This window comes from Topomyia yanbarensis, chromosome 2 (genome assembly GCF_030247195.1).
Source record: "Topomyia yanbarensis strain Yona2022 chromosome 2, ASM3024719v1, whole genome shotgun sequence".
NCBI lineage: Eukaryota > Metazoa > Arthropoda > Insecta > Diptera > Culicidae > Topomyia > Topomyia yanbarensis.
In genome coordinates this window covers 2946752-2964901 of record NC_080671.1, presented here as the reverse complement: position 1 = coordinate 2964901, position 18150 = coordinate 2946752, and the positions used below count along the sequence as shown (strand labels likewise).

Here is an 18150-nt window from a genome sequence, read left to right as displayed (position 1 = left end):
TTTCCTTATTGATATTCAGATCAAATAATTATTCCTGCGACCTGTGCATTTGTTCCCTGATGATGAGGCTTTAAGTTATATTTCGTACACTCTCCGTTAATCTTATCTCTAACCCTACTCCGACTGAGAGTTACCCGACGGAGAATTTCTCTCGATACCGAGAGAAACCAATCAGCTCCCAGCCAAATTAGAATCCACCCTACAGCGTATTCCTCGACAGTGGCTTCGTCCCGATCTACTCGATCTAGTCCTGCAGAGGTCTGTCTAGTGATTTCGGCCGGAACGTAGCTTCCGGTTCGTTGGCACCACACCGACCCGCTGCTGGCTGTTCGTCGCGGTCTACTCGATCTAGTACCCGACGGCGGATCTAGTCCACTCACGAGCTACCCAGTAGGGTGTCGAGGTCGGTCTGGCGATTCCGGTGGATCCTGACGATTCCGGGTGGATCCTTGCGTCCGTTTCGCTGGCGCCCCGATGACCCGAACCTGGTGGTCCCCCTGATTCCGATTTGTTGTTTCACGGCGGCCTTCTAGTCAGCGGCGCTGCGGAAATACTCGGACAAAAACGCATCAAATGGAAGTTTACCTCTCCATGCTTCCTAAGCACCCAAGGCGACACATTTTTATTGAGTCGGTGGGGTGGGTCCACCTTCCTTTCTCCGCGTTGTCCCACCCTTGCTGCACTTAGCCAACGAGTCCGCTTGGAACAGTCTCCTTGCATTTCGAGCATTTCTCTGATGGTAGCATTCTACGACCTCAACCAGAATGATGCAGATGGGAATCTTCCCGACAATGATACATACCACCTCCGACGATATCGTTCTGTACACGATCGCGACACGAACAGTCATTAGGCGAAATGTGCTTGTCAACTTCATCATGTTCCGCTTTGAGTTCAGTGCAGTAGCCCAGGCTTGTACACCATACCCCAGTATTGCGGAAGAGACACCCGCCAGGAAACGTCTCGTGTTGTATCTTGCTCCTCCGTTAGTCGGCATGATCCTTGCCAATGCGTTAGTTGTTCTCGAAGCCTTCTCACATACGTAATCGACATGCCTGTTGTAATTTAACCGATCGTCGATCATCACTCCCAGGCGCTGCAGCGCACGCATCCATGGGATGGATTGTCCTCGACGCTAATAACGATACGCTGGATTTTTTACGGTTGCTGTCTGTCTTTTGGTGAGCCGACTGCAACTTGACGTCGGTCATTTAGGTTTCCACGATGCATATTGTCTCTGCCGTCCACATCTCCACCTCCTCAAGGGTCTCGCCGGTTATCGTCAGGACAACATCATTTGCAAAGCCGACGATCTGTGTTAACACTCGATTGTACATTATATTCCAGTGTTGGGCCGAGTATGGAGCCCTGAGGTACTCTCGCCGTGACACTAATCGACCTCTTCCCCATGTTCGTTTCGTAGACCAGTACTCGGTTCAGAAAGTAAGCTAGTAAAAAAGTCCGGGACCCGCAATCTAGGCTCCCTTTCCGGAATCCGAGCTACCTCTGCGATAGTCAGTTCTCACTTTCAACATAGTTCATCAGGCTGTTGAAGATGACACTTTTCAGAAGTTTGCCAAGAGTATCCAGCAGGCATATAGGCCGATACGATGCTGGGTCTCCTGGTGGCTTCCCTGGTTTTGGCAGCAACATCAGCTTCAGGATCTTCCATCTATCCGGGAAGTAGCATTTGTCCATGCATTTCTGCAGGACTATTCTGAACATGTCCGGACACGTCTGGATCGCTGTCTTCAGTGCCACGTTGGGGACAGCGTCTGTACCGCGAGCTTTCTTCGCTTTCAGCCCTTTTGTCACTATAAAAAACTCATCGTTGGAGACTCGACTGTCAGCAGTATTACCACCGTCTGTATCAACGTACGGCGTAAGCGGCTATGCCGTTGGATCGTGCTTCGGCAAAAGAGCCTCCACGATAATTTTTAGTTTGTCAGCGTAAATTTAATCTAACGCCATTGGACCGTGATCTTGGCCAACACGACACGGTAAGCGTTGCCCCTGGGATTAGCGTCTACTTCTCTGCACAGCTCCTTGTAGCAGGTGGATTTACTAAGCACTATCTCGCGTTTAAAAGCGGCATTGGCAGCCCGCAATGTCACCTTACACTCTTTTCTAACTACCTCAGATCTTGCTTTCCTACTACCTCGGCATTATTATGTTCCGCCTTCACTGTTTCCGACAGCTCATTGGCATTCAGAATAGATGTGAGGCTGCCAGATCCTTGTTGAAGTCCTCTATTTTCCCCTTCCGATTGCCAGTGCTCACACTTTGCGTTACAGTGCAATTCCACCGACCAATGGTGTAGGGGATCGCCTGGTGGTCGCTATGTGTGTACTACTCACTCGTTAGCCAATTCATGCTATCCATCAGCGACGAACTGCAGAATCTTACGCGGATAATGGATTCCCGACCGTCTGTACGGAATGTGCTAGCGGAACCTTCGTGACACAGCCTTACATCCAGCTTCGCCAGGACTTCCAACAAGCCGTTGGTTGCGTTGGTCAGCCTGCTACTCCACTCCTCGGCCCAAGCGTAAAATCTCCTATAACAACCGGCGTTTGTCCGACCAACCAGTCGATTAGTGCGTCCAGCATCCGATTGTACTGCTCTGGTGTTCACCGTGGGGGAGCATAACAGCTACACACGAATACGCCGTTGATCCTGACGATCACGAAGCGTTAGTGTATGCTGTCAAGCACCTCTTGGAAAGGGAAACCGCCATCCCTTGCACTATACACAACCCAGTTACCGTTATCTGGAGGAACGCGGTACGGGTTTGCAATAATTGCAACGTCGCACTTTGTTTGTGTTGTCAACTGCCACAAAAGTTGCTGTGCAATGTCGTAATGATTGAGATTAAGCTGGGTTATCTCCATCAGCATTGGCCTGCCTTTGCCTTTTTGTACTCTGGGCATAAGAAGCCTCCCCCAACAAACAATTATGCTGGATAATGGCTTATAAAGTTCTTGTTCTGCTTGTTCCTTCGTAGTAAAGGCTTGTTCAGCTTTCGTTGTTTGTTGGGCCCGTCATGTTATCCTTGGTGCAGAGTAAGAGCTTCGGTTGCTTTGTAGTCTCTAGCAATGTGTCCCTTCTCCCCACATTTTCTGCACAGATCAGATCTGTCTGAGCCCCAACAGTTGCTTGCCTAATAGCCGAAACCCAGGCACCTGAAACAGCTCTCCGTTTATTTAGTGGCTCTAGGGATCAATCGTAACGAGCATACCGACCATCCGACTTTGATCTTACCGGTCGACAGAAACTGGTTGACTGCGGTTGGCGATAAACATATCGTTGACTGTGTGCCACTATACACCTTACTCAACCTGATTGACATGTGCTCTTTCTCCAGCTTACATTGCTCTATTAGTGCGCTCCTCACTTCGTCTTCCGTTGTGATCTCGTCCAGATTCCTGAACTTCCCGAACTAAAGCTCTCACGTTCGCTTCTCCTCCCACCGCTTCTGCCACGAGTTCCCGATAGGCCGAGCTCTTGATCAATGGATCTTTCTTCAGCTCGAACAGTACCTCGCCTTTCTGAGTACGCCTGGTTCTTATAACGTTCTCACCCAGCTCCTCCAGCTTGGGATCCTACCGCACCCTTTTGAAGATACGTCACGCCGTCGTTTGCTTTGACAACTAGAGCATCTCCCCTATACTTCTCCTGACGCGGCCGAAGGTCTTCTTCCATCTTTTGCTCCTTTTCTTTCTGTTTTTTCCCTACTCTCTTCTGCGGTTTCTGCGATTCGCCATTCACTCTGCAGATGTCGGCTGTTTCGCTGTCTTTCACCGACCTTCTTGGGCTTCTTCGTTTCCTCCTCCTCTCCTGGTGTTTCCTTTTCACAGAACGAGAATACCGGTCATACTTCGGCGTCTCATAGGCTTATGATTTCGCTATCCCCGTGGTCTTCAGCGTCTTTTCGGCGGGCGCATGCGAGGGTTGGCGCGGAAGCGTTACCCATCCTTACTAGGGTAGTGGAATGGCGTGGCTGTCGGTCCGTGATTCAATTTCAATTTCTATTCTGCTTCACTGCTTCGCTGTATCCAACAATGTTCCTCGCGTTCTATCTGCGGAACGCTTGGCTTTCTCGACGTACCGAGCCTTCTGAAGGCTTCTTTCTCGAGATGCGTTTTCTCCCGAATGAAAGTCTGCTGAAGGTTTCTGTCCTTGTTGGTAGAAGTCCTGTCCCGTTCCTCACGTCCCGACAGCTCCTTGCTGCGACTACGACTTGTCGTGGGCCTTCTTAGACATGTCCTCGTATTCAACTGACGCTGGTTGGTGTGCCATGGGGGAGGTAGTTTGAAAACAAGTTGTTGCTCGCCACACCATGAGAGGGCACAATTTGTACCGATCGGCTAACGGTGTCTTTGGAGTATAATGCTCGTAGTTACCAGGCTGGAACCTGCCGACATAGCTGAGTAAATTTTCTCTAATCCGCATTGATGGCCTTCGCATGGTATCTGCCCTGCCTTCCTGTTAGTACATCCTCCAGTAAATATAGATCGGCTCCGATGGCCGGTGTGAGCTTTGGCTCCAGTGTCTGGTTGACGTGGATCGCCTTTGCTGACAGACCGAATGTTCTTCGCCACACCAGGTTCCCCTTCTTTAATAATACTGTTCACTTACGGAAGTCGTAACGTTGCTTTGCCTTTTCATGGTTGTTTTGTATGCTTTCTGCGATGAACTGCTAAATTAACGTAATCTTCGATAACCGCATGTCCTGTGCCTCTTTCGGGTCGCTCTGACAGTTCAGTTCTTGCTATTTATACAGATCTGTCACTGCCGAAATTTGCAGCGTGCGGAGTTACGCCGGTCGCCTCATGTTTAGCTCTGTTGATAGCCGGTGAACTTTTTTTTATTTATTAACAGATTAAGGCCGAAGTGGCCTGTGCCGTATACAAAAGATTCCTCCATTCCACTCGGTCCATGGCCGCGCGTCGCCAGCCACGCAGTCTGCGAAGGGTCCGCAAATCGTTTTCCACCTGGTCGATCCATCGTGCTCGCTGCGCGCCACGTCTTCTTGTACCGGTCGGATTGCAATTGAGAACCGTTTTCACCGGGCTATTGTCCGACATTCTGGCTACGTGCCCGGCACACCGTAGTCGTCCGATTTTCGCTGTATGACAGATGGGCGGCTCCCCCAACAGCTGATGCAACTCATGGTTCATTCGCCGTCTCCATGTGCCGTCTTCCATCTGCACTCCACCGTAGATGGTACGCAGCACTTTCCGTTCGAAGACACCAAGTGCGCGTTGGTCCTCCACGAGCATGGTCCAGGTCTCGTGCCCGTAGAGAACTACCGGTCTAATCAGTGTCTTGTAGATGGTCAACTTCGTACGACGGCGAACTCTGTTCGACCGAAGTGTCTTGCGGAGGCCAAAGTAAGCACGATTTCCTGCCACGATGCGTCTACGAATCTCTCTGCTGGTATCATTGTCGGCGGTCACCAGTGAGCCCAAGTACACGAACTCTTCAACCACCTCGATTTCGTCGCCACCGATGCAAGCGGGCGGTTCTCATTCTCTTCTCGTGAACCTCTTCCTATCATGTACTTTGTCTTCGACGTGTTGATGGCAAGTCCGACGCGCTTGGCTTCTCTTTTCAGTCTGATGTAGGCTTCCTCCATCTTCTCAAAGTTTCGTGCAATAATATCAACGTCATCGGCGAAGCCAAGTAGCTGAACGGACTTTGTGAAAATCGTACCACTCGTGTCGATCCCTGCTCTTCTTATTACACCTTCCAGCGCGATGTTGAATAACAGACACGAGAGACCATCACCTTGCCGTAACCCTCTGCGTGATTCGAAGGGACTCGAGAGCGTCCCTGAGACACGTACTACGCACATCACCCGATCCATCGTCGCCTTCACTAATCGCGTCAGTTTGTCCGGGAATCCGTACTCGTGCATAATCTGCCATAGCTGATCTCGGTCGATAGTGTCGTATGCGACTTTGAAGTCGATGAACAAATGATGTGTGGGCACATTGTACTCGCGGCATTTCTGCAGTACTTGACGAAGAGCGAACACCTGGTCCGTGGTAGATCGTTCGCTCATGAAACCCGCCTGGTACTGCCCCACGAACTCTCTTGCAATTGGTGATAGTCGACGGCATAGTATTTGGGAGAGTACCTTGTAGGCGACGTTCAGCAGGGTGATTGCTCGGTAATTACAGCAATCCAGCTTGTCGCCCTTTTTGTAGATAGGACACACGACACCTTCCATCCACTCCTCCGGTAAAATCTCCTCCTCCCAAATCTTGGTAATCACCCAGTGCAGCGCTTTAGCCAGTGGCTCGCCACCGTGTTTTAGTAGCTTGCTTGGTATTTGGTCAACCCCAGCGGCTTTATTATTTTTGAGCCGGCTGATCTCCTCCTGGATTTCTTGGAGATCCGGAGCCGGTAGTGTAATGTCTTCCGCGCGTGCTCCCAGGTGCGTTACCGTGCCATCCTCGTCGTCTGCTGCATCGCCGTTCAGGTGTTCTTCGTAGTGCTGCCGCCACCTCTGGATCACCTCACACTGGTCCGTGAGAAGATTCCCGTTTGTATCTCTGCACATGTCGGCCTGTGGTACGTGGCCCCTGCTCGAGCGGTTCAACTTCTCGTAGAATTTCCGTGTGTCTTTAGCGCGGTACAGCTGCTCCATCGCTTCGCGATCTCGGTCTTCCTGCTGGCGCTTTTTGGTCCGGAAAACCGAGTTCTGCCTGTTCCGTGCCTGTTTATATCGCGCCTCGTTCGCCCTCGTGCGGTGTTGCAGCATTCTCGCCCATGCTGCATTCTTCTCTTCGACTAACTGCTCGCATTCGCCGTCGTACCAGTCGCTTCTTCGGTCCGGGCCCACCGTACCTAGTGCAGTGGCTGCGGTGCTACCTATGGCGGATCGGATATCTCTCCAGCCATCTTCAAGGGCAACTGCGCCTAGCTGCTCTTCCGTTGGTAGTGCCACTTCCAACTGCTACGCGTATTCTTGAGCCACTCTGCCATCTTGTAGCCGCTCGATGTTTAGTCGCGGCGTTCGGCTTCGACGAGAGCTATGCACTGTCGAAAGTTTTGAGCGTAAGCATACTGCAACCAGGTGGTGGTCCGAATCTATATTCGCACTGCGATAAGTGCGGACGTTTGTGATGTCCGAGAAGAATCTACCGTCGATTAGAACGCGGTCGATTTGATTTTTTATTACTTGGTCCGGTGATCTCCAGGTGACTTTGTGGATATCTTTGCGAGGGAAGAAGGTGCTTCGGATTACCATTCCACGGGAGGCTGCGAAGTTCACACATCGTTGGCCGTTGTCATTTGATACGGAGTGCAGGCTGTTAGGCCCGATCACCGGTCTGTACATTGACTCCCTTCCTACCTGTGCGTTCATGTCGCCGATGACAATTTTCACGTCTCGCACAGGGCAACCGTCGTATGTCTGCTCCAGCTGCATGTAGAACGCTTCTTTCTCGTCGTCGGGTCTCCCTTCGTGTGGGCAGTGCACGTTGATGATGCTGTAGTTGAAGAAACGGCCTTTGATCCTCAACTTGCACATCCTTGCGTTGATCGGCTGCCACCCGATCACACGTTGGCGCATCTTGCCCAGCACTATGAAGCCGGTTCCCAGCTCGTTGGTTGTCCCACAGCTCTGGTAGAAGGTAGCCGCTCGATGCCCGCTTTTCCACACCTTCTGTCCCGTCGTAGATTAGATCGTAGATTATCCTGTCACATCCTGCGAAGCCGAGCGATCTGCAGTTCCATGTTCCGAGTTTCCAGTATTATCTTCTGTATTGTTCGTTATGTGGGTTTTTTAAGGGGCGGCTTATAGGGCCTACGCCAACCACCTGTCTCGCCGGTGGGCCATCGTGCCAGGACTGCTTAAGGTCCCACCTGGACACCAGGACAGATTTACACCTTCCGAAGAAGGGTAACCCCCCCTTCCCTGCCAGCATACGACCAAAGTTCCCACCGTTGTTGGTTACCCGATCTTCACTAAGGTTACTCGTATCCCAGTCGACGCCACGAGGAGGCCAGGGCTAGGAATTACTGGGCAGGAAGCTAAGGACCGCAAGTGGGGTCTATTTTATGCCTTCAGATACAAGAGGCTTACGCACTGCCTAGTCATTGCCGACCAAGCCGGTGAACTCCATCTAACGAATACATGTTACTAGGACTCTGTTGACCCTGTTGTTGACCATTGGACGCCGTCTTCATGTTGGTAATTTTGTGTCGTGACAGTAGCGATTTAAATGTCATTGACTCAAATTGCTTCGCATTGTCGGAGTACTATCCGAGAGCGTGAGAATTTCAAAAATACTTCCTTCTCCAGGAATTCCGGTTCAGTTCATTGAAGCTTCTTCATTTATAAACAGGAGGTCCAGGATTCGATTTCGCCTATTATTCACTGTAGACATTTGTCGCATGTTCAGTACAGACATTCCGTCCAGTAAGATAGTACTCGCCCTCGAGAAAGTTGATTCAGAAGGGTCTGGGAAGGCATACCCGGAGGGTATGTTCAGGTTAGTTGAAGGCACCAAATAGTAAATGTGCCGTGTTGGGTTCAATGGACGTTGCGATGTCAAGTGCGGAGTCTATGTGCTTCTGAATAATTTCTAAATCACTTGCTGAATCAGGGGGAATAAATACAACACCCGCACAAAGATTAGTATAGGGGCCACGAATATTTACCCAGAGTTGCTCGAGATTGTGTCATTTTTGTGTTTGGATGAGAGTCGGTTGGAGACTGCAATGAGCACACCACCACCACGTTTATTCCCTGCACTATTGAGATCACGATCATTACGATATACCGAGTACCTTGAGCCAAATAATTGGAGCGAGTTGATTTGATCATTCAGTCACGTTTCGGCCAGAACAATAACATCATGAACAACATGCGAAGCAGCGACGAACAGCTCATCATTTTTTTTTTGCGTAGCCCTCTCACGTTCTGATAGTAGGTTTTTAGATGTCCCTGCAATTTTCCTCCTGACGGTTGAACTTGATGTCAAAGTCATACGCGTTCAATATTAACAACCATGTACTCATTAGCGCCGTCGGGTTTTTCATCGACCTTATGTAACTCAACGCTGCGTGGTCACCGTACCCCGTAAACCGTAACAGCAAAGCGGTTTCGTGTAATGTGGCATTGCCAATATCGGTGCCGACACAAACGCTGCTTTGAGTTTCAGGAAATACTGTTCCTTCTGCGGATTCCAGGAATCAAGTTTTCGTTTTCGTTAGTTCCGTGATTGGAGCAGCGATTCTTGAGAAGTCTACGATGCATCGCCGGAACCAATCACAAATACCAACGAACTTTAAAACTCCCTTTCTAGTTGATGAAGAAGCTAATGCTTTCGATTTTGTCCTCATCCATTTTCTATCCATTTTCATTTGGAATGTAGCCGAGATACTTGATTTCACGCCGGCAGAAATTTGATTTTTCCGTTGATATAGTCATGTTCGCGTGCCGTTTGGCTACCTCCTCGAGCGTCTTTATGTGTTTCTCGAAAGTCCTGCAGCAAATGATGACGTCATCCAGGTAGTACTTCCGGCTCCATGTCTGCAAACAGTAGGCGTCATCGAACGCGCTAGGGCTTGACTGGCTGTACACAGACCAAATGGGACAACCTTAAATTGGATGTGTCCTCTCGATGTAGTGACAAATGCCAAAACGCATCCTTCAAATCTATCGACGAGGGGGCCTATTCTCACAGTCACATCACTTGGTGACTAGAAGGAAATTTTTTTCTAGTCACTAGGTGACGTGACCGTGAGAATAGGGTCCGTCTTTCGTCGCTAAAATGGTCTACCGTACTTTTTCCCACGATGACCATACGTTTCGTAAAACCGTACAACACGCTCGCGGAGTGCTTGCTGTCTCGACGCCATCTTTGATTTAACTGACAGCATCCGGGCGAAAAGTAACATGCCACCCATTTCTGGGGAGTTCAGAGAGCAATTTTCTTAGAGAGAAAAATATTACGCTCTTTACTTCAATTACAGAAAGATATTTGAATACTCATTTTTTATTGAACGCCCGTACGGGGACATTGCATAGTAGCGTTGCTTGCGTGGTACTGCTTGTCCGACATCAATATCCTGCCTATTTTTCCGTTTTTCGCTTTTGGGAACATCACAAGTTGCTGTTGTTGCTCAACAATCAGCTCTTCCATGGACTCGTCTTCTTTCAGCTCAGTGTCCTGTACGTCGGTCTCCAATGTGAAACAAACCGCTTTAACTCTGATTTTTTCCAGAAGTTTATTCCTAGTTCCTGTTCTCCGGACCACGGATAGAAATCATCGTTCGGAAGTTAGCCCACTACTCCTAGGTTCGAAGATCTTCGAATAAAAATAAGAAAAACATAGTTCAACGAAAAAGGTCAAACAATAACCAATACTTGCTTTAATTTTCTTTCACCAGTAAAACACAAAGTTCAAGCAATTTAACTGAAACTTTATTTCTCGCTAGTACCTTCCACCGGTTCGTACTGCTTGCCATCGAGTAAAGCAGTTGAAACTCCTCCTCTGTTTCCGGGTACTGCAGTCACTTCGTCTATGTAATCTTTACGAATGCGCTTTAATGCGATAGATAAATTGGAATAATCGTCCATTTGCTTAACTTTTACGCTTTGTTTCACTTCTTCTTCCGTTGTTTAGCCCATTGTCACGGTCAATCTCTCTCTCCTGATTCAATATATTTTCTTATCTCTCTTAAATAAATTTTATTTATATATATAGTGCAATTATTTCGTACATGGAGCGTTAACTAAATTCTACAAGCTACGAATACATCTGTTTATTTTGTTTATTTTTTTCTTCCTGAAGGATTTTTACTTTCAATTTTGCTTTCGCTATTGTAAGAATATGTATTTTTCATTCTGAAGGAAGTAAGGAAGGAGTAGTAAGCCTGTTTTGTATTTAACACGAGAATAACGCTAATTTTTATCAATTGTCAAACTGGGTTACACGAGTGAAACAAACGACTTATTTTTTTCATCTTCTTTTTCTTTAATCAAAGATCGAATCAGCCTTCTCAGAAAACTTACATACTAGTAGATTGTGTTGTTGACTCTGTCACGACTGTCTCACTCTTTTACTCTTTCTGCGTTATTTGTGGCGGTGTGTGTGTTTGTTTGTTTTTATTGCACATTAAGATTAGTATAATTGTTGTGATCGATTGATTGCATCAACCAACGCTTTCATTGGCAATCGTGGGGTTTATCGAATGTTATCCTCATTTCGAGAGCTCCTATTTTTTATGACGTGATTCAAATTGTACCGCTCACTTAGAGGAAATATTTTGATTGGTAAAAACCCGTTGTTATAGGGAAAGATCAGTAAAGACAAAAATTCAAACCTTCTCATAACTGATACTTTCGAAGTGGGGTATGACTCTCTGAGAACACTTCCACTTTCGAGAACGTTACAAAAACATTTACAAAATATATATACCTATTCATCCACTGTTTTCGTTTTTGTTAGAATATTAAATACACTCTTTCTATATCCCGTATCATATCTACATAATTGTGTCGACCTAGGAAAAATAGACGCGGAAAGAAGGATACCAAAAAAATGCAAAAGCACTACAACACAATCGGTTCGGATTGCAAACCTACAGCCTCGGTTGGAAGCAAGGTTCCCTAGCTAGTCGTCAACACCGTTTCTATATTGTAGTTTCTGTTCTGTTTGTGTTTTTCACCTAGTAAGGCCTTGTGCATTGCTAAACTGCTACAATTGCTGTTGGTTGGGTTGTTGGAATCGTGTCGCGATGATATACTCAGCTCTCGTCTTTCCCTTTTTTCTTGAAGACCCTTTTACCCGAAAAGAACATCCAAGTAAGCAAAACATTTCCAAAATATGTTTTAAAACTCGTAGAGAATTTCCAAGCTGTTTGCTATTGGACGATTCCACGGTTCGGAAAATTACTCAAAGCGAGGCGCTTAAGCAGCTATCTTATAAACAAATTTTAGTTGTTTGATTAGACTGGAAATGTTTTTCTTTCAAGGTCTTCGAGAAAAAATGTGAAACTCTTTCACAGGAAAAAGTGACCCGACGAGAACTACTACCGCTCCGTACCGTACCGCGCTACAAAGAACGAGAAGATGAAGCTTGAAGTTTGAACTGTTTCTATAGTGTCGGAAGGAAGAGGCTAAACATTTGACGGACTTTTACTTACTCTGGACCCATTTTGTTCGTTTGTATCTGTTTTGTTGTTATTTGGCATTAGTAGTCGGTAGTGCAGTTCACTAGAAACCTATTTATTAGTTTTTTTTCTGCTCTTGAATATTTTTATTTCACAAACTAACATCACAAATTATAGAAAATTTAATTTAAACTCGAAATCTTTTTTTTATGTTACATATTTTCTGATAGATTTTTCACACGTTTTATGGTAAACTATCTAATCTTTCGGTAGTTAGTGACGGGATCGTTGTTAAATTTACTTGTTGATAGATGGTTTCCTTGGTTTTTCTGCTCGCTTGCCTCATACATTCTTCTTTAGCGTTGCAGCTATTAAGTCTTTCTCGGGGGTTTATCATGCTTTGTGCTAGAGGCTGAAAACGTTTTTATTTTGTTTGCTTTTTGTGTGAAAAAAGTAAATATTTGTGTACAGCACAAATATATACAGTAGAGTGACATGAAAAAATTGACTAAATGGAATATATAAAACAATATATAATATATAAAACACTATATCGACATACAGAACACAATCGTGCTAAAAATCTTTTGAAAATAAATACTATGAAACTCGGGTATGTTCAGGAGCTTGTATTTATTTTTATTTATTTTACAAAATTGTATAGGAGATTCAAAGTAGAACTGGAACTGAAACATTCACATCCCCAGCAGAGTGTTTTGTTTTATAATTTCGAAAAGTTTTGCTTCAATATTTAAAACTGTTTTACGACGCCGTTCTATTTGAGGCTGATTTTAAAACACGTTTAGAACTATGTTTTAAATACATGCAAACTTTTCAGTACAGACACTTATTCCCGATAGACTGGGGAAAATCAATTTGAATGCAGTGATGCTGAAGGCATGGCAAGACATGAATTTTAAACTGAATAGAACATCCGCTAAAACTGCTTATGGGCACAGCATGTTCTAGTTTTAAAATTTTCAGTTTTATATAATAGAACTGTCAAAATTATGAAGCTAGAACAGAAACAATTCTGAACATGCTCTAAGTGCTAATATAGAATATGTTTATAATGCTTTGAGACATCGAACAATAAAGAATATACGTATGCGTTCCAATAGCTTGAGCTTGAGCTTGTGCGACCACCCCTAGCTGCTACTCCGTTATCGCCCACTGAGACGTTCAAAAAATTGTTTCAAAATCGTTCAACACGGGTCCAACGATGGACGTTTGTTGAACGGTTATTTGGACGTTGTCCAAATTGGTCCAACGAACGTCCTTCATTAGACGATTTTGAAACCAACCGTTCTTAGAGGGCGATCTGAACTAGCTGAAGTTGCACAGGGCTGAGAGTAGCGAAACTCTTGGAAATTCCAAAGTGATTACCCAGTCAAAAAGAGCAAGTTGCTGGCTAACGAGGGGGCTATTTGCCAACTCGGATGCGCTAATTGCCCTTCAATTTGCCAGCAAATTGCTGGCAATTAGGGGGCTATTTTAAATGCAACATTTGGGCGATTCGCCACCGTCATTTTTTTGTCGCTCTACCCGTCCTTAAATCGCCCCTAAATCGCCCAGGGAACTGGTTATTTAATCGCCCTTGATTGCCTAATATGAAAATTACAAATAATACTTATTTTCGGATTCATTATCTACTAACATAAACTTATCAGTACACTAGGTAATCACCACCAAACGATAGGAAGAATCAATGGTGGAATTTGTACCAAAACTTACCACAATCTGACTTTCATTAAGACTCTAGGTCAGAGATCTTGTTCTACTATACTTACACATGATTTCACAATTTCCCACATTCGTTAGCTAAATGAAGTGCACTAGACAAACAAAATACAAGCGAGAACACGCCAATTGTTTAAAAAAACAATTTTAAGCTTTAGTCAAACATGAACCGCCATGTTTGAAAAACGCAAAAAACATCCAAGTCCATTTCAGCCGCCAGAAAATTTGTCTAAGTCTTGGTCCAAGTGTTGAAATTGCATTCGCAAATTGCACAGGCACAGGCGAGTTGAGTCAAACGTCAAACTGTTTAAATCGCCTGACCATGTTCGTCCGCATTTTTTTGACCGGGTATTGATCAATACCGGCGCCGGCCAGGCCCGAACGTAAATCACGAAAGGAAAGGGAAGGGATATTAGTCCGATACTTGCTTTTTCTAGAGACCGTATATACTGCCCATTAAAGCATAAGAGTCCCATATTGAAAAACAGCAAGCCGAGAAAAACGATGCTCAAGATTCACTTTTTCTTGAGCCTTATGGATGGGACAACCATGTTTTGGTATTTTTTTTCGATATTTTCTAAACAAATCTGGTAATCTTATTTGAGCATTGTGATTCAGTGGTCATACAGAATATAATCCAACAGATAACTCATTTTCGACAAAAATCCATATGGGACTGCTATGCTTTTATGGGCAGTATACTACTGCGCACTCCGCAAGTATCACGGGAGGAGAATATTTGTTAGTAAGTATAGAAGTTGTGTTGAAAACTGCCAATCTGCAGCTGTCATCGTTAAAATCAAAACAAACGAAGAAGAAAAAAAGGAACGGGAGAACGTGGGGAAAAGAACGAAGTGAACTTCTTTCGAGACATAGAATCTTTTCAAGTGCATCCCAGTTAATCCTTAAATACAGCCTCGATCGATGGAAAGACTGGTCACTGTGATTCATCGCCACAGAATTTGTTACCGCTGGTAGCTTCCGGATCGTGTTCCATTATGGTTTCTGTAGGAGATAAAATTGAACGTGAGTTGGATTAAATTGTGAATTCTATATAAGTAAACTAATGAATTAATAATGAATTTGAGCTTAAAAGCTATCTACAGTATAATCTGCTAAACGGACGTTTCAATCTCCTAGAATCACCCGCAATCGTAAAAAAGTTGTATTCTACTTCTTCGTTAACGACGCCAGAGAAGTGACTCCACTATCTGGAATAGATTTCGATCCATCAACTCATGGACCGGAGACCAGCGGCTTTACTTCCCTTCTGAAGGAAGGCGTGACCACAGATTTTTCACCTCAGAAAAATCTCAACGACCTCGGCTGGGATTGAACCCAGGCCAACTACAACTATGGCCACGCTAACCACTCAACCACCGGCATCGTTCAAATATACGTATGCGTTCCAATAGTTACCTAAACTCGCATGCCTTCATTTAATAAATGATGATGCAATAAACTTAAAATCAAAATGCAAATTCTGCACGATTTTTCGAAAAAATGCAACTGCAAATATAATCCACAATAGACGTTTACGTAATTCCAACCAGACATTTAGGTAGAGTTTGGAATAAACGAAGTATACATGCAAATCTTCTCACAGATCAGTGATCAAACGCGTATACCAAATTGAGACGAGGTTTTCGACTGCGAATCGAATCCCATTTATATAGGCACTAAATCGTCAATTTAAACAGTCGGCATGTGAAACGAAAGAAGAGAGGAAGGGGGTTGGTACGGTATTGAAAGTTAATTTTATCTTTTGCTGTGTCGATAAAGAAGGGAAGTTTTTTTTATAAACACGGCTCTATATTAACATTGCTGACAGCCATAAAGGTGCTTCTGAACTAGCTCTATTCTGGCATACTGATTCTCTTTTTTATCACTAAATATGCCTTAATGATCTCTATAGAACTATGAAACCGTAAAGAATATGTTTAGTATGCGAATATAGAACATTTCTAAAACCATTAAATAATGCTTCGTGGTCTTTTGGGTATATTTCTTACTCCTAACCTTACCACTTCCCCAATCCTTCCCATCAGGGAAATCATGTAAAGATGATTCATGGCAAGGCACAAATCTCCCATCAACATGGGGAACGTGCCATTTGAGCTAGATGTTACTGATTCCTGAGTACCCACAAATTAAAAAACTCGTAGCTATGGCAATTTTACCCGATTTGGATACCACGGAATAAGAAGCTATCGAAATTCACATGTCTTGCACGCTATCTGTGGACGTGGCAATATGAGTCAACCGGAGACTAATAGAAACCACGGACTCACACACTGAACTAGAGGGCCTAGGTTTAAAAGGGCCCGGCAGTAATACAAGCCTTGGGGCCCGACGCGGCTCTCGACGGCCCTGTATACAATCACTCTGAAAATCGATTTTTCAACCAACGGAGTCTGCATATTATCTAAAAGATACAAAACTTCATAATATGTGCTCCAAATTGCTTGGATTGACCACTTTGGCCACCTTCGGCGGTACCGGAATCTGCTTCTCAGAAATTTCTTACTCGATTTTCTAAAATTTAGTCTCAAATGAATGTTGTAGCTATTAACTGCTATTAAATTCTATTGGAATCAGAGTTGTGGTTCAATGTCTCTTTGACCACATTTTGAATCGTTGAGGATTCCGGAAGATCCGTGGAAATGGCCAACTTCCGAAATTGGATCTACGCGTTGTTCACATATATTGCGACTCTCACAATATTAGGCTTAAATGAAATGAAATAAAACCTCCGCATATTCAAATAAGATAGCCAGTAGACAAAATTGAACTAATGTTATTAAGCTAATTAAGTATGATGTTTATTATTTCAAGTCTCTCAACATCAACACGTAGCTTATCAAGTTCGTGGCTGGCGAGCCATTGTATATACGTACAAGGTGTACTAATAATTTAAAAGACATTTCCACAATTTTATTGAAGATAACCTGCCATGGAATCGTGAAAACGCGACGCGAGACAGGACACAACACTTATTATTCTTACAAACGAAAAAAGGGCTTAAAATTATCTTTTAGTCGACCGGTTTCGGGCACGATGTTGCCCATCTACAGGACGATGTCCGACCTTTCTTTCGTTAGCACAATCCCCCAGCGATTTGTGCCATGGAGAAATGGGAGAAAAGAAAAAAAGCATATTTGCACCACTAGGTGGATTAAAACAGGAATCATTTTTCTTATTCAATTAGTTTATTTGATAAAACACGTAATGTAAATGTATGTAATTTGCTTTTGTAATGAAAATGTTGATGAAAGTTAGCAAAAAATTGTAATCACATGTTTTCAGAAGAATAATACAAAACATATTTAATTTTTTTTTCACTAGCCGGCCGCCTTTCGTGGAAAAATGCTACGTTATTTACAAGGGGGAGGTTAGAATTTTGTGACAAAATGCTACGAGGGAGAGGGCACAAATCGTTGCAAAAAGCTACGTCATTTGTGTACAACCCCTATGTTTTGGGAAGATATTCAGGACGAGGGGGGGTTTTGAACTCCTACATCTGGGTATCGATGAAAAAGTGGTGACATAGTTGACAGAGATGTTTCGTGCCAGCTTGAAGTCGCATCAAATCATTGTTGGTATGCGATACAGGTGAAAGAGTGCACTTATGAGAATGATAAAAAAGATAATACGGGCAGTTGAATCTGTGTATTGAATTGGTTTTTGGAAAGCTGCATACGAGAGACATATAGAGGAGATTACTGCTTGCCAGTACATCTCGAACCGGGACATTGGGTAAGTTTCCTCGGGCCCGAAGAGAGTCCAATAGTTGAGCTCTGGCAGAACAGCACTCGGCGCATGCCCAGACAATATGGTCGATATCGTGATAACAGTTGCCACACGCGCAGATACCGCTATTCGCGAGCCCAATACGTCGCAGATGAGCGTCCAGTGTGTAGTGATTGGACATGAGCTGAGACATCACACGGATAAAGTCTGCCAAATTTGTAACGCCCTCTGACGAGAGATATTGAAAAATTCATTGAAGCAGATTGGTCTTTCGTATATGTCACCTTCTAAAGCGTCCACCTCAGCCAAACAGTCCGCTTCTTCATTACCTGGAATGGAGCAATGTGAGGGAACCCAAACTAAAGTAATCTTGTACGATTTTACAGACAAAGCACGCAGGAATTTTTATATTTCCCCTAGAAAATATGGAATGTGCTTTAAAAGATTCATCGAACGGAGAGCTTCTATTGAGCTGAGGCTGTCCGAAACAATAAAGTAATGATCGGTGGGCAGCGTATCAATAATCCT

The 18150-nt window shown here is 44.6% G+C and overlaps 1 protein-coding gene across 1 annotated transcript in view; it reads right to left on the bottom strand.

Annotated features, from left to right (window-relative positions):
* Window positions 1-10419: 10419 nt before the first annotated feature.
* The window catches only part of LOC131678922 (adapter molecule Crk), a 51299-nt gene continuing 43568 nt past the window's right edge, over window positions 10420-18150 (bottom strand). The window contains exon 4 of the mRNA XM_058959369.1: window positions 10420-14877. Coding sequence (XP_058815352.1) covers window positions 14869-14877 — 9 coding nt within the window. The 3' untranslated portion in view covers window positions 10420-14868. The remainder of the gene's footprint in view (window positions 14878-18150) is intronic.